Below are 15532 nucleotides of genomic sequence, written 5' to 3' on the forward strand. Positions count from 1 at the left end.
ATAAATTGGCGGTTCATTCCGCTGTGGTGACCCCGGATTAATAAAGGGACTAAACCGAAAAGAAAATGAATGATTGATGAATGAATGAATGTTGTCTTAGGATCACGAGTGGTATTTAAGTAAGAACCGTAACAATAATAAAAAACAGTTATCTTTTCATGTCAAAAAGTTATTGTATTGTATTATTTTATTCTAATTAAACAAATTGTTCATAATTAAAACCAAAAAACAACAACAATAATCCTTTTTTAAATCTATTTTCAAACAGTTTAATAAAGGAAAATACTGACAACTAAGTTGATGGACTGGTAAATATTTCAGTTACTTTCAGTGGTGGAAAGAGTACTGAAAAATCATACTCAAGTAAAAGTACTATTAATTGCCCAAAAATGTAGTTCAAGCAGAGTAAAAGTATCTGTTGTAAATATTATTCCAACTAAAAATCAGCCCTTTTAAAAGTACTCAAGAGTAGTGAGTAGTGAGTATTACGCTGTGAAAGGTTGATGCGTTTACATGCCTTTTGTGCATGTGTGTGAAAACGTAACATTCTGGGGTGCATTAGGTGATTGTTTGAGGCCATTTGACGATTTCCGTCATCTTCTCATCAGTGACATGTTGTCTCAGGGTGACTGTGTGTGATTTTGGACATCTTCTTTGATACTTTTCAAGAACATGTATTGAAATTGTAAAAAAGTTGTTCTTATTTGATTGGACTGGAATAGCAGGACTGTTCTTTCTACTTTAGCCAATCCCCATAGACAAGGAAAAATAAAGTAGTGACTGCAGATTGAAGGAAAGTAGTGGAGTAAAAGTACTAATACAGCACTAAAAATGTACTCAAGGCAAAGTAAAAGTACAAATTGTCAAAACTACTTAGTAAATTACAATTGCTGAGAAAAACTACTCAATTACAGTAGTTTGAGTATTTGTAATTTGTTACTTTACACCACTGGTTACTTTCTGGGTTGGAAAACATAACACAGAGTGAACCACAGTTTTACTGCTTAAACTGTTTAAAAGGGTCATTTTTTCAACTTCCTTTTTGTTTTACAGTAAAATCTTCTCAGTTTTGAAGAACAGATTTTTGTTTATTTTTTAAAACTATATGACTGATCATAAAATAAAGTAAAATATCTTTAATATAAAGCCAAAAATATAATGTTCGAAGCATAAATATTATGAAACAACTATTTTAATAGTTTCAAAGTTCATTTCATTTCATTTTCCTTCAGCTTAGTCCCCTATTTATCAGGGGCCACCACAGAAGAATGAACCACCATCTATTTCAGCATATGTTTTATGCAGCGGATGCCCTTCCAGCTGCAACCCAGTACTGGGAAACACCCATACACTCTCGCATTCACACACACTCCTACACTATAGCCAATTTTGTTTACCCAATTCACCTACAGTATATCGCATGTCTTTGGACTGTGGGGCAAAACGGAGCACGCAAACACGGAGAGAACAGGAGAGAACATGCAAACTCCACACAGAAATGTCAACTGGCCCAGCTGGGACTCGAAGCAGCGACCTTCTTGCTGTGAGGCGACAGTGCTAACCACTGAGCCACCAAGCAACCCAAAGTTTCAAAGTCCTAACCATAAATATGAGCAGTAATAACTGTGATGATAGGCTTAGGAAACACCATTAACAAGCTGGTGAAATGTGGTTTTGCCCCTGACTTTTCTACAATTTGTACTAATAATATTCGACAATGCACATTTTACATGATGCTTACATCCTAGAACAAGAATTCATAATATGCAAATGGCTCTTTTTATATATTATGGTACATGGAAACGTGTATAAGGCAGAAAGGATGAAATATTGGATAAAGAACATGGTAAAACGATCAGAAGTGAAGCAACCCCTGTAATGGCTAAAACAGATTTGTGCTGCAGACTCCGGTAGTGACAGCTGAATTCCTCATTACCAGCATTATTCAAAGTGGAGCGGCATACATTGGACGCCTGGCTGGCTTGTGTTTGTTATTGCAGTGGCAGAAATCAAAGGTATTTATTAGAGTGTAGTGGTTTGAGTGGCCCGGTCAGCTTGTATAACCGTGTGTGTATATGACAGGCAGGAAAAGGCCAAGCAGAGGCTAGAAGGCTTTAGAAAAAACTTTTTGGTGCACTGCAAAAACTTCTATAACTATAGTCAAGAGTTAAAATCTTATTTCTAGCCCCAAAAATATTATTAGTCTTGTTTTAAGAATACAATACTGTGCAAGATCAGATTGTTTATTTATTTTTATTACTTGTTAAAGCTTAAAGGTAGGTATTTGACCTGCAAATTTAGCTTAATTTCAACCAGAGACCTACAATAAGACCAGACTTGTATTTTTAACACTTTATTTTAGCTGCAATAACTTTAAGTTTGTCCATTAAAAGTGCTTAGACGCATTCATACTTGCTCGTTTGCGACAAAATACATTCCCATTATGTTTTGGTGAAGTAAGTTTCAGTATTTAAAGGAGCAATGACTAATAATTTTATATTGTAACTACTGTTAAGAGCTCTATTTGAACAATCTAATTGCAAAGTCTAAAGCGCATGGTGCAAACAACACACAGATGCAGAGGAGAAAGACAGTGACTGTTTACATGGACATCGAATTATTTGCCAAATTCTTAATTTGTTGACTTTAACTGCAGTTTGGCACTTTTACTTTCATTCAGTTACATTTCATGCATGGCCCCCATGAAAAATGATATATTGGATGCGAGGAACTGCTGGAAGATGTTGTTTTAATGTAATGTTTGATACCGCACGCCGTTTGGGAGAAAAAAAACCTCCGCATTTCTAGGTAACTTAGATGCACTCGCTAGGTACAGACCATAGTGTCAGACAGCCATGTGTGTATAGACTATCCTGTCACAAAATGCGGCAAAAATCCTACAGGATGGTAATAGTTTGATTAAGGTGTTTACATGTTTAAATTCGGAGAGCAGCATTTACAGAGGATCTTTCAGTCCATAATATTGTAGTGATATTAACGTACTGTAAACTTTAGTAACAACCTTTTTGACTAAGTCTTTAAACACCGAAAGAGTACTGCTGACGATACTAACTGACCATCTGAATAAACCTAAACAAAGAAAACTGATCACACTTACAAATCTGTAGAGACAGGACAATCAACACCAACTGGAACCATATCTTTTTTAAAAGGAGACGAGTGGCAAATCCACATTTCACCATTTCCAGATGCAAAAAGCGCTCAGGTAAAAAATGTTCCTTACAAATGTATTTTTGTGGCGTTTTAGGAGAGCACTGTAATCCACAAGGGAATCCAGCTGCGGCTCTCATAGCGGGGAAATGGAAACAAAACCTTTGTTGCAGCACATTTATAAATGCAACACTGACAACCCATGTCTCCAAACTATTCTTCTTCCTCTACTTGTTTCAATTACGGTTAGCAACACAACATGTTGTCTTTGCTGTCTGAACACTGTAACAGGTAAAAGGAGCCTTCGAAGCTATCCCATGCATACTAATGAAGTTGCATCTCAAAGACTTTTTTCATAAAATTAAAAATAAACAAGCTAGTTTTAAGATAATTAGGCTAAATACATTGCTTGGATTAAGTATTATAATACAAATTTAAAGTCTTTTTTCTTTACTAATGCCTAAATACATGTTTTTTTTCCCCCAAGTATATTTATTCTACCACACTGGCAGACAATTTGACTTGGTTTTAGTATGTACATTCTTAAATCCTTCATTTATTTCTCATATTTCGTATTTTTCTGGTGTGTGGCAATATTCCCATACACTAATCCTGATATTATCCTCTATACTGTATAACTGCAGGTCAAATATGTTTATATACAGGGCTTGACATTAACTGTTTTAATCACCAGCCACTGTGGCTGGTAGTTTTCCAACATTACTTGCCACTCGTCATTTTCACTAGCCACAATTTTATTGTTGGGAAAATATATTTTATACACATAAATATGACTTGACATGCTAAAATTACTTGATTTAGATTTTGCATTATCTCCACATGCCTCCTCATTCATTTCACTTTTTGTGTGTCGTGTATGAGCTTGGTCAATAATCCTGAGGAAATGGGTCACGGTTTCATAGTATTACAATTAGTTTATTTAAGAGCTCAAAATGAAGGATTTACCAAATTTATCTCTGACCACACCAGACATAAACAATTAATTATTTCTGAGCCACAAATTTTAAATGAGTCAAAACCAGCAAAATATAGCTGCATACTATACTTTTTATTTAACAAAACATATGCTCAGTAATCTGTCCTGGCTAAAGGTTCCAGATCACCAGTTAACTACACATAAATGGGGAGTTAATCTCCCACTAAAGCAATGTTATTGTAAAAACTGATAATTAAGTGGGGTTTATTCATAAACTAATTTCGAGAGGATCACGTGCTTATGATTTATCACAGCCGGTCACGTATTAAGCTAATCAGTATCATCCAATCATATGAGCCATAAGCTACTATAAATAACCACAGTTTTCAGTCCACTTTATCTTCGTTTGGAAGAAACCTCCCTTCCTCCCCATTCTCCTCCTTCACTATAGATCGGGCGGCACGGAGGCCCAGTGGTTAGCACTGTTAGCCCCACAGCAAGAACACTGCCAGCCCTGGTCCTGCCAGGTCGGTAGGTGTTTCTGTGAGGAGTTCGTATATTCTCCCCGTGTCCCAGTCCCCGTGTTTTCCCCGGGTTCTCCGGTTTTCTCCCACCATCCAAATATATACATCATGCATAACAATCAAGCATTTGTCTAGCCCCCTTTTTTCCTCACGTGTTCCCTTAGCTACTGCAGATGGGGAGTTCTGAGATCCAACGAGCTCAGGCTCCCCTCTTGCTCTGCAAATGGGAGGAAGCCCCGGGCTCGAGGATCCCTTGAGCTCGGGGCTCTCTCCCGGGACAGCATGCCAAACATTTTGATGAATCATCAGCTAAGTGCGAACTCTTGAAACTATATTAACCCAAAAGTAAGCAGGTAAAAAAAACATACCATGTGATAATGAAAGGATGATCACACACACACGGTTAACGTTAGATCCATAAATAATCTGTTCAAAGAATGATTAAATCGAAAGCAACTGGTGGTGCTTACAATAAGACAACTCTGGAAATCTTGAAAGCAGCAAGACTGTCTGTGCATGTCCATCACTTTTTGTCTAGTCTATTTGAAAGAGAACCGATCACATCAGTTGTGTTTCTAGATACAGTTGCTTCACGCAAGGAAACGGGAGCGCGCACGCGTTTTAAACAGTCGCATGCATCACCTCAGCTGTTAGTGCCAGTGATTATCCAGCCTGATCTCACGAGAAAACGTTAGTATTTTACATTTTGTCAGTTTAGTGGCTAATTCCTACCAATTCATACGAGTTCAGTATATGAAATTGTACGATTTTAAAAAGGAGGTGTGGCACCTAACCCCACCCCTAAACCTAACCGTCATTGGGGGATGAGCAAATCGTACTAAATTGTACGAATTAGATCGAACAAATTCATATGATTTAGCCACTAAATAAAAAAATTACGAATTGCCGTGAGATTGTGTTGGATTATCTTCTCATTTGGTATTCACCTGCTTTCTATTTCTCGCGCGAATGCATTTATTTTTGTCAGTCGTGTTGCTTCTCAATTCTAAGATCACCTTTGCATGCATCCTTATTGTCGAACCGCGCTTTTAAGAATTATTATCCGGGAAAATTATTTTCAACCAGTCAACGTGGCTAGTAGGAGTGTCTGTCTTACCCGCCACCGCTGAAATCCACCCGCATTTGGCGGGTGTTAATGTCAAGCGCTGTTTATAATAACTTTAACAGTTAAAACCTATTAGTTACTAGTTAAATAGTTTTCAAATTTGGTTGTAACGCAATAATGTGCACCTTTTGTATTGTTTCCTTTGAAACAATAATTATTGTGAAAAGTGCTAAACTTGTATTGAATATTACATATAACCTCCAATAAATATGCCTAAATGTCTCTGAGTATTAAAAAACCTGGATTTCCCTAAGATGGCAGATAGCCTAAAGGTTGATATAGCACTACTTACTGGGTTTCCATCAGGTCCTGGTGGTCCTCGCTCCCCAAAATCTCCTGGAAAGCCCTAAGCACACAAATGTGAGAGACAGCAGAGCTTAGCAGAGCAAGACATGGAGAAACCGCACTTAAACAAAGGGCAGATACATTTTTTTTACATTGCTCTTTCCAGTTGCCCGCATGGTAAACACTGTCTCCTCACTCTAATCCCTGTGCAAAGCTCTGTTACACCAGAACCACTCCGTAATCACGGGATATTGAAAAACTGGATTTCAAACAGGAAAGTAGCAATAAGACAGAGTAGGCTTTAACCAAACTATATTTCTTACACAGCCAAAACACTCTCGAAATGTGGGAGACCCTGTAGTGTAGTTCATTTCACAAAAGTGGTTTAGAGGGATACACCAGAGGCCAAAAATTGTTTTATTACTATTTGAGCACATGAAAACCAGATAAAATGTGTTGCTTTTGTATATTATTGCAATTTTCACAGTAGCTCTCTTTGGTGTGTGTGAATGACGGAGTGCCACTTTATTTTAAGTGGCCATAACTACTTTGTTCTTGCATTGAAATATAAATACAATGTACTTAATGTGTTCATAATGTATTGCAGAACACTTCTGGTGCTCTTGAGGTGAAATTTGGGTCATGTTAGAGAAAGGTTTGGTAGTTTGAGTAGGTTTAAGCTGGTCAACAGTGTAATTAAAGGTGTAATTACAGAAATTTCTTAAGGATGTAATTATATGCAGGTATTTAATTAGAAACAAGTGCAATGTAAAAAATGCTGGGTTGCATACAATTACTTCATGTTGTCAAAACTAGGGGTTTTACTAGTCATAAAGCTATACTGGGTCACACACCCCCTTTATATTATCATAGTATATATATATATATATATATATATATATATATATATATATATATATATATATATATATATATATATATATATATATATATATCAATTCAAATATTTAATATAAATACAAAACAAATATTTATTATAAATGAAAGTATTTTTGTTATTATACAGTTATTATTATAAATAATCTTAAATGTAACTGGAAAACAATGTTAAGACACAACTGGAGTGATATGCTAAGATCATACATTCATTTATTTTCTTTTCGGTTTAGTCCCTTTATTAATCCGGGGTCACCACAGCGGAATGAACCACCAACTTATCCAGCATGTTTTACACAGCGGATGCCCTTCCAGCTGCAACCCATCTCTGGGAAACATCCATATACACTCATACACTACGGACAATTTAGCCTACCCAATTCACCTGTACCACATGTCTTTGGACTGTGGGGGAAACCGGAGCACCCAGAGGAAACCCACGCGAACGCAGGGAGAACATGCAAACTACACATAGCGCCAACTGACCCAGCCGAGGCTCGAACCAGCGACCTTCTAGCTGTGAGGCGACTGCACTACCTACTGCGCCACTGTGTTGCCCGATATGCTAAGATCATTTAAGAAATCTAAAATACAATAAAAGATGTTTTATAGAATTATCTGTTGTCTTAGACTTGACACATGGTGGAGAATTAGGCTTAATAAATCTTACCTCCCTGACTCCTCATCCCTCCTTTTTGCGTCATACAAAAAAATCTATCAGGAGGAATGCTTAGTAAGATCCCCATCATGTTGTTTTAACTTTAGTTTTGTCAAATTGCAAAACAAAAAAGGCTGTTACGCCAGTTTCACAACACATGAGCGGAATGTGAGCATCAAGTAGCCTAGCATGTGAACTACCGGGACTCGCACCGGGAGAAGAGCAGTGCATGCGAAAGGCGCATGGGTTCTCTGTGCACACGCGGAGATGCATCAGTTTGCTTTTTGATTAAACTACATTGCTTTCACTAGTGTTGGTTTGGTTGCACATAGAGAATTACGTCTTTATTTCGGAATTACCACTCTTAATAAATACACTTGCATAGGAAGTAAATCATATCTCAAAGTATTTACTGGGGCACTGGTGATTTTTACTGGGGCACGTGCCCCAGTAAAATGGGTCTAGTGACACCCCTGGTCCAAACACAAATCAATAAAGTTAATTATTTTTGAAAATTAAGTGGACTGAACATAAACACATGGCACACTGAAGAAAAGAAAAAAAGGATTCTCTGAATGGACTGATTTTACTTTTTAATACGACAAAAATTACAAAAGTAGTGAACGCATTGCTTTAACTTTCATTAATCTCTATATATGACTTGTATAGCTATAGACGACATTCATTTTTTATGTGTTTTTTAGAAGGAAAACCCCCCCTGCAAGTTCTGAAAGAGATGAAGCCTCAGCCACGTCAGAAAAAGTAACGCAAAAGTAACTCAAAAGTAATGTAAAGCATTACTGACCATAAAAATGAACTAAGTAACACAACTAGTTACTTTTTTGGGGAGTAACTCAAGATTGTAATGCATTACTTCACTCAAAAAAAAGAGACTTTGGCTGTTTGTTCGAACTACTTATTTAATCTATGTGGGATTGGATCACACCACCCTCTGGTTGACCATCTGTTTCTTCAATATATAGTAAACTTAAGGATCACACTGCAAAGCCTCTTTCTAATAAACTTATCTGGATTCGTGAACTAACAGATTTGGACTTATCGATTGACTGGGACAGGATGTGGTCTAAACTTCTAAAAACTTAACTCATCGTCTTATCTATTTCAAAGTCATACATAGAGCATACATAACTCCTTATAAGAGGATTAAAATGAAACTGCAGTCGAACTGTCATATCAGTAACACTGTTTCTTCAGATACTTTTCTTCATATGATTTGGGAATGTTCAATTGTTGTCGACCTGTGGTCTTATTTGAACTCTATTTTGTCCTTTTTACTACAAGTTGATTATCTGATTGATTATCTGTCCAGGTTTAAGTGTTCTTAATGACGATTCTAATTTCTGTATAAGTACACTAAAGAAGAGAATGTTGTTTGCGGGTTACAGCAGCAAAGATGGTAATTATACAAAACTGGTTTCCTCCGCACATGTGTGCAAAAACATTTTGGATTCATAACCTCCTTTAAATAGTGACTTGTACAATAGCACAAATTAATAAGGCTAAACCTAGTACCATTGATGCATGGCAATGTTTTTCCTTCAACAGTTTAGACTACAGTATATAAAGGAATGACCATATAAAGTTTTTTCTTCTTCTTCTTCTTCTTTCAGATTGAAAAATTGTTGATATGTCTGTTGCTCCCCCTTCCTTGTTCCTTTGTTCGAATGTCTGTTATTTTGTTAATCTAAAGACAATAAAAAGTTGATCACAAAAGAAAAAAACTACTAATTTAAAATGAGCTGAAACGACACAATTCTTGAGGTTTATTTGGGACAACTTAATATTTTTATGTTCAATCCCCTTAAATTAGTAAAACTAATAAGCTTAATTCTTTCATATTGTGCAAACACAAATCGATTGTGTGGAACTCTTTATTTTTTAAAATGTTTCTAAAGTAACTTTCCCCAACACTGTTGTCCAAACACATATCTATTAAGTTAACTTATAAGTTAACAATTAAGTTGTCGCCAAAAAAACATTACGAATTGTGTTGTTTCAGCTAATTGTCAGGGTATATGCATAATCCTAAAGGTAATTTCAATACCTTTTCAAGACTTTTTAAAGACCTTCTCAGAATATTTTTGTCACTTCAAGTTCTAATCAGTATCAAACCTTTACCTTAATAAACAGTTGTTAATATTACAGTTGTTTTCAGCAACAGGCTTCAGAAAAATGTAAACTCATCTTTCTCCAACCAGGAGAATGCAAACTTACATTTTTCCATTTTGCCGTCTGTTTCACTCTATGGTTTTGCTACATGTGGAGAGCGATCACCTTTCCTACATTTGTCGCAAATTAAGTGACATCACCTGGACGAAGAAGCTTCGCCGAATGTGCCCTGGCCCGAACCAATAATAAATATATTTATGGCTTTTTGGATCAAAGAGTTTGGACAATGCTCGAACAAAATTTAAGACTTTGTAAAAACGTGATTAAGACTTTTTAATACCTATTAAGGGCCTTAATTTTCTCATAATTGATTTATCAACTTTTAATACTTTTTAAGACCCCGCAGACACCCTGATTTTAAATAAGTACTTTGAACAACCAGCAAAAATTATTTTTTTTGTGTGTAAAACATGCATTTACACAATATGTACAGTGTAAGGAATTGTTTATTTAAATTTTAGTTAAAGCCACTTAATATAAAGTGGGATCGAATGGGTAATAAGACATATTTTTTCTACAAACGAGTTTTTTTTTGTATAAATACACTCAAAAAAAGATTTTTGCTGCTTTTTTAAAAGTACTTATTTAAAATGAGCTTAATTAACATAATTCTTGAGCTTTTTGTGGGACAACTTAATTGTTTTTTGTTCAACCAACTTAAATTTCTAACAATTAGGCTAACTTAATCGATTTGTGTAGGGACAACATGATGGAATTGTGTGCAACCCAGCATTTTTTTCAGCGCACACTGGGTTGCACACAATCAATTTGTGTTTAGACAACATGAAGGAATTAACTTATTAGTTTTTACATATTCAAGTTGATTAAGCATAAAACAGCAGCACGGTGGCGCAGTGGGTAGCACGATCGTCTCACAGCAAGAAGGTCACTAGTTCGAGCCCTGACTGGGTCAGTTGGCATTTCTGTGTGGAGTGTGCATGTTCTCCCTGTGTTCGTGTGGGTTTCCTCCGGGTGCTCAGGTTTCCCCCACAAGTCCAAAAACATGTGGCATAGGTGAATTGGGTAAGCTAAATTGTCTGTAGTGTATGTGTGTGTATGAGTGTGTATGGATGTTTCCCAGTGATAGGTTGCAGCTGGAAGGGCATCCGCTGCGTAACACATATGTTGGATAAGTTGGCGGTTCATTCTGATGTGGCGATCACAGACTAATAAAGGGACTAAGCCAAAAAAAAAAAATGAATGAATGAATGAAGATAAAACAATTAAGTTGTCCCAAAAAAACCTCAAGAATTGTGTTGTTTCAACTCATTTTAAATAGGTAGTTTAAGCGAACAGCAATCATCTTTTTTTAAATGTGTATGGCTGCTGTATGCTTCTTTTGTGTGTGTGAAGACAGAGCCTGGTGCCGAGTCACAGAAACAAGCACAGTTCTCGTCTCTGTCAGCGCTGCAGGAAATTCCATGGCTGAGTGTTTCCTTACACTGGCAACGACCAGGAGCAGCGAGAGGAGGGATTCGCTGACAGCGCTGTTTCCCCTCCATCTACTGTTAAGTTATATAAGAAGACAAGAGCAATGATGCTGCACTCCGCGGTGTGCTAAACGTGGGCTTGTCTTAAGGCCAAAGTCAACACTTGTTGCTGTGTGGAGATCTTTATTTGTCCTTCAGCAAGGCAAACAGTAAGTTACGGCTGAGGTGCGTGTGCTGCCTATCAAAAAGTACAGCAGAGTTCGAGAATTGCTTATTAGGAACAGATGAATCTGTGCTTGGCATCAGCGTTTGTACTTGAGAGAGGGCTGAACATAATTGGTAGTTGTTTTGGAAAAAAGATGAGCTTGAATTCTTAATGTCTAGTTCTTTTGAAAAATACACAGACTGAGAGCGCCAGTGTCATTCTGGTAAATAGGAAATGATTATGGGTGCACAGATGGTAAAGAGTTTTTGCTAATAATTAGTGGTGATTTTGCATTATTTATCCAGACAAAATGAAAAAATAGCTCTGTCTACTGTCAGATCAGACTGTCTGGGAACAATGACAAATAACAGTTGCGTTATGACTTATATAATGGCCGTAATGCAAAACAGTTCTTTCTGATTGTCTGCTTGAATCACTGTCTCTCTCTATTCCTCTGTCTTTTAATACATATATCCATTCATCCTTCTATTCGTTCATCTGTCTGTCTGTCCATCCATCCATCCATCCATCCATCTATCTATCTATCTATCTATCTATCTATCTATCTATCTATCTATCTATCTATCTATCTATCTATCTATCTATCTATCTATCTATCTATCTATCTATCTATCTATCTATCTATCTATCTATCTATCTATCTATCTATCTATCTATTAATCCATATATCCATTCATACTTTTATTCGTTCATCCATCTACCCATCTATTCATCTGTCCGTCTGTCCGACCGTCCATCCATCTGTCTGTCTGTCAATCCATATTTCGTTCATTCTTTCATTTGATCATCTATCTATCTATCTATCTATCTATCTATCTATCTATCTATCTATCTATCTATCTATCTATCTATCTATCTATCTATCTATCTATCTATCTATCTATCTATCTATCTATCTATCTATCTATCTATCTATCTATCTATAAACTGTTTTTATCTATCTATCTATCTATCTATCTATCTATCTATCTATCTATCTATCTATCTATCTATCTATCTATCTATCTATCTATCTATCTATCTATCTATCTATCTATCTATCTATCTATCTATCTATCTATCTATTAATCCATATATCCGTTCATACTTTCATTCGTTTCATTCCGACCGTCCATCCATCCATCCACTCACTAAACTACACTAGCTTCAATACAACCTATGCAGAACACAAAACTTTTTGGTAATAGGCTCATTTTACAACTCCCCTAGAGTTAAACAGTCAAGTTTTTCCATTTTTTTATCCATTCAGCCTATCTCCTCTCTGGAAGATATTTAGCTTAGCTTATAACTGAACTGGATAAAACTATTAGCATATCACTCAAACATGTATAAAAAATAGTAGGCAGCAATGATAGTATGCAGCACCTGAAAACAGTCCTCACTTAGGTACAAGGTAACATTTCTGCACGTTGTATATAGTAATAAACACGTACATACACTTGTCAATCTGTATATTTGCATTCAATACTTACTTCTATTTTTTTAAAATATATTTATTATCTGTTTTTTGTCCTGTCTCTGTTATCCTGTTGCACTGTAGAAGCTCTGTCACGAAAACAAATTCCTTGTATGTGTGAACATACCTGGCAATAAAGCTCTTTCTGATTCTGATTCTGATAATATCGTTGCGCCTACTGCAGCAACAGCAGCAAAGTTCCTTGATTACAGTTTTTCTCAGTCGCATTGGTGCATTTCTCACAGCACTATTTACATTTGCAAAACAGTTAATGACTTCCTCAAAACAATTTGTACAAACTGCAAAACCTAGTTGATAACCTACAAAAGCATGTCACTTGCTCAAAATGACCAAAGTGACTGAGAAAAACTATAATACGTCAGACTGAGAGTATAGTTCCTAGTCATATCAGCCTAGATAGCAACTTTTCACTTTAAATCTGTCTTAGTACACTATGTTACTACAGATTCAAGCTTGAAACCGAAAAACTGTCCAAACTCTTTTTAAGATGCTAATAGTCCAATCCGATTCAGTGATTTACGCTATAAGCTAAGCTAAAACTTCTCCCATCAGACCCGGAGGTCAGATGAATGTATTCAAAAATGGTAAAACTCAACTCCTTAACTCTAGGGGAATTGTAAAATGAACCTATTTCCAAAAAGTGGAGCGTTCCTTTAGGAATGACATACAAAAACTCCACCAAAAAATTTATTTGATTTCAGAAACTGTAAGGGTCTACGTTTGGTCTCACTAGAACTGTGGATTGATTTGTACTTGGGAAAAAGTAAAGTAACCTGCTGTTCTTGTGCATTTTGTCTAATGACAATGTAATTAGTTTAACAAAAAACATGTGGGGGATAAAAAAAGCTCTTTCCACCACTGGTCACATTGAACACAGAGGTCAGTCATTCACAGAAGATTTTCTATAGAGAGGATGGTGAAAGAAAACTTTACCGGCCTACCCATCTTGCCCTTCTTCCCAGGAACACCAGGTAAACCCTAAGAGCAAAGCGAGAAAGACAGGTCAAAATTACAAACAATTAGAGGAATTAATCAATTACCAATCCCACTAGATGCAACACACTGTGCAAATGCTGAAAGGTCTTTAGTTCCTATTCTTCTGGACACAAAAAGGTCTCTCAAATCCCTATGAACCCGGTCCCTCAGGGTCTGAAAATAGGAGACATTATCCGGCTAATCCGCAGCAGGCCATATTCCAGCTCCCAGGGGCTTATAATACTGTTTCCACAAAGTATCGCTGGGACGGAATTCACCAGCTCATGGTTCTTAAGCAAATATTGTGAGAACTAAAACTAACTTCTGTTTTGAAGGGGGGATCTCTGTGGTTTTAGCGGAGCGTGCCCCTTTCACCATGGTTCCTATTCAAAGCAAGTGCTTTGAATTTACAAGTGACTATAATAAAGGAGAATGATGTATAGCATATGTGTAAGAGTGTGGGCTTTGCTCTGTTTTTATGTCCTCTAGGGATGGCTAAAAAGCAAGACTACGTCTACATCACGTTACACAGCTTTACTAAAGACTTTGGATGCACTTTATTGTGCAATTTGTTAAAAACAGTTGTACTCAGTATGTTTTTTGCACAGTATGTGTTTAGAATCTACTTTGGACCATTTTGTAATTTGGGTACTGTATAATCACATCTGACATCAGGGGCCGGTTGCACCAGCAGTGTGTAAGTTAAAACATAGCTTAGTTATGACATAAAGAGACTAATGCTGTCTCAGAAATCACTCCTCATTAACTATTGCCTACATAAGTCCACTAATATATACACTTAAAGGAGTGAATAAAAACGAGTGAGTGAATTTGAGTTTGAATGGATGGTATTTTTCTTTGTGCTTTGCTGGTTGATTCTTATCTTCTTGGTCAGATCCTGTTATGGTTATTTAGGTCGTACTTTACAATAAGGTTTCATTAGTTAATGTATTTACAAAAATGAACAAAATATGTACAGGTACATAAAGGTTTGAATCCATATGAGGGTTTTTCATTTTGGGGGGAACTCTCCCTTTAAGAGCATGTTGAGCAACTCAAGTAGTGAACAATTTTAAGTTACAAACAAGCTAGTAGTTACTAATCCTCTAGTATGGACTTGAGAAAGGACTTACAAACAGCTGGTGCAATACCCAGGTGATCAGGGAAATCTTTTTTAATTAGCAATATTCACTCACCGGCCACTGTATTAGATACACCGTACTAGAACCAGGTTGGACACCCTTTTGCCTTCAGAACTGCCTTAATCTTTCATGGCATAGATTCAACAAGGTACTAGAAACATTCCTGAGACATTTTGGTTCATATTGACATGATAGCATCACACAGTTGCAGCACATCCCAAAGGTGCTCTATTGGATTGAGATCTGGTGTCTGTGGAGGCCATTTGAGTACAGTAAACTCATTGTCATATTCAAGAAACCAGTCTGAGATGATTTGCGCTATATGACATGTTGTGTTATCCTGCTGGAAGTAGCAATCAGAAGATGGGTAAACTGTGGTCATAAAGGGATGGACATGGTCCACAACAATACTCAGGTAGGCTGTGGCGTTGATACAATGCTCAATTGGTACTAATGGATCCAAATGGACTGTTTCCACTGAACCGGTTCCACTG

At 36.6% G+C, this 15532-nt stretch overlaps 1 protein-coding gene across 1 annotated transcript in view; it reads right to left on the reverse strand.

The window, feature by feature from the left end:
- Positions 1–15532, reverse strand: part of col27a1b (collagen, type XXVII, alpha 1b) — a 189896-nt gene that overhangs the window by 75426 nt on the left and 98938 nt on the right. Inside the window, exons 12-13 of the mRNA XM_056458734.1 lie at positions 13855–13899; positions 6051–6104 (exon numbers count right to left, since the gene is read on the reverse strand). Coding sequence (XP_056314709.1) covers positions 6051–6104; positions 13855–13899 — 99 coding nt within the window. The remainder of the gene's footprint in view (positions 1–6050; positions 6105–13854; positions 13900–15532) is intronic.

Source organism: Danio aesculapii, chromosome 5 (genome assembly GCF_903798145.1).
Source record: "Danio aesculapii chromosome 5, fDanAes4.1, whole genome shotgun sequence".
Classification (NCBI taxonomy): domain Eukaryota; kingdom Metazoa; phylum Chordata; class Actinopteri; order Cypriniformes; family Danionidae; genus Danio; species Danio aesculapii.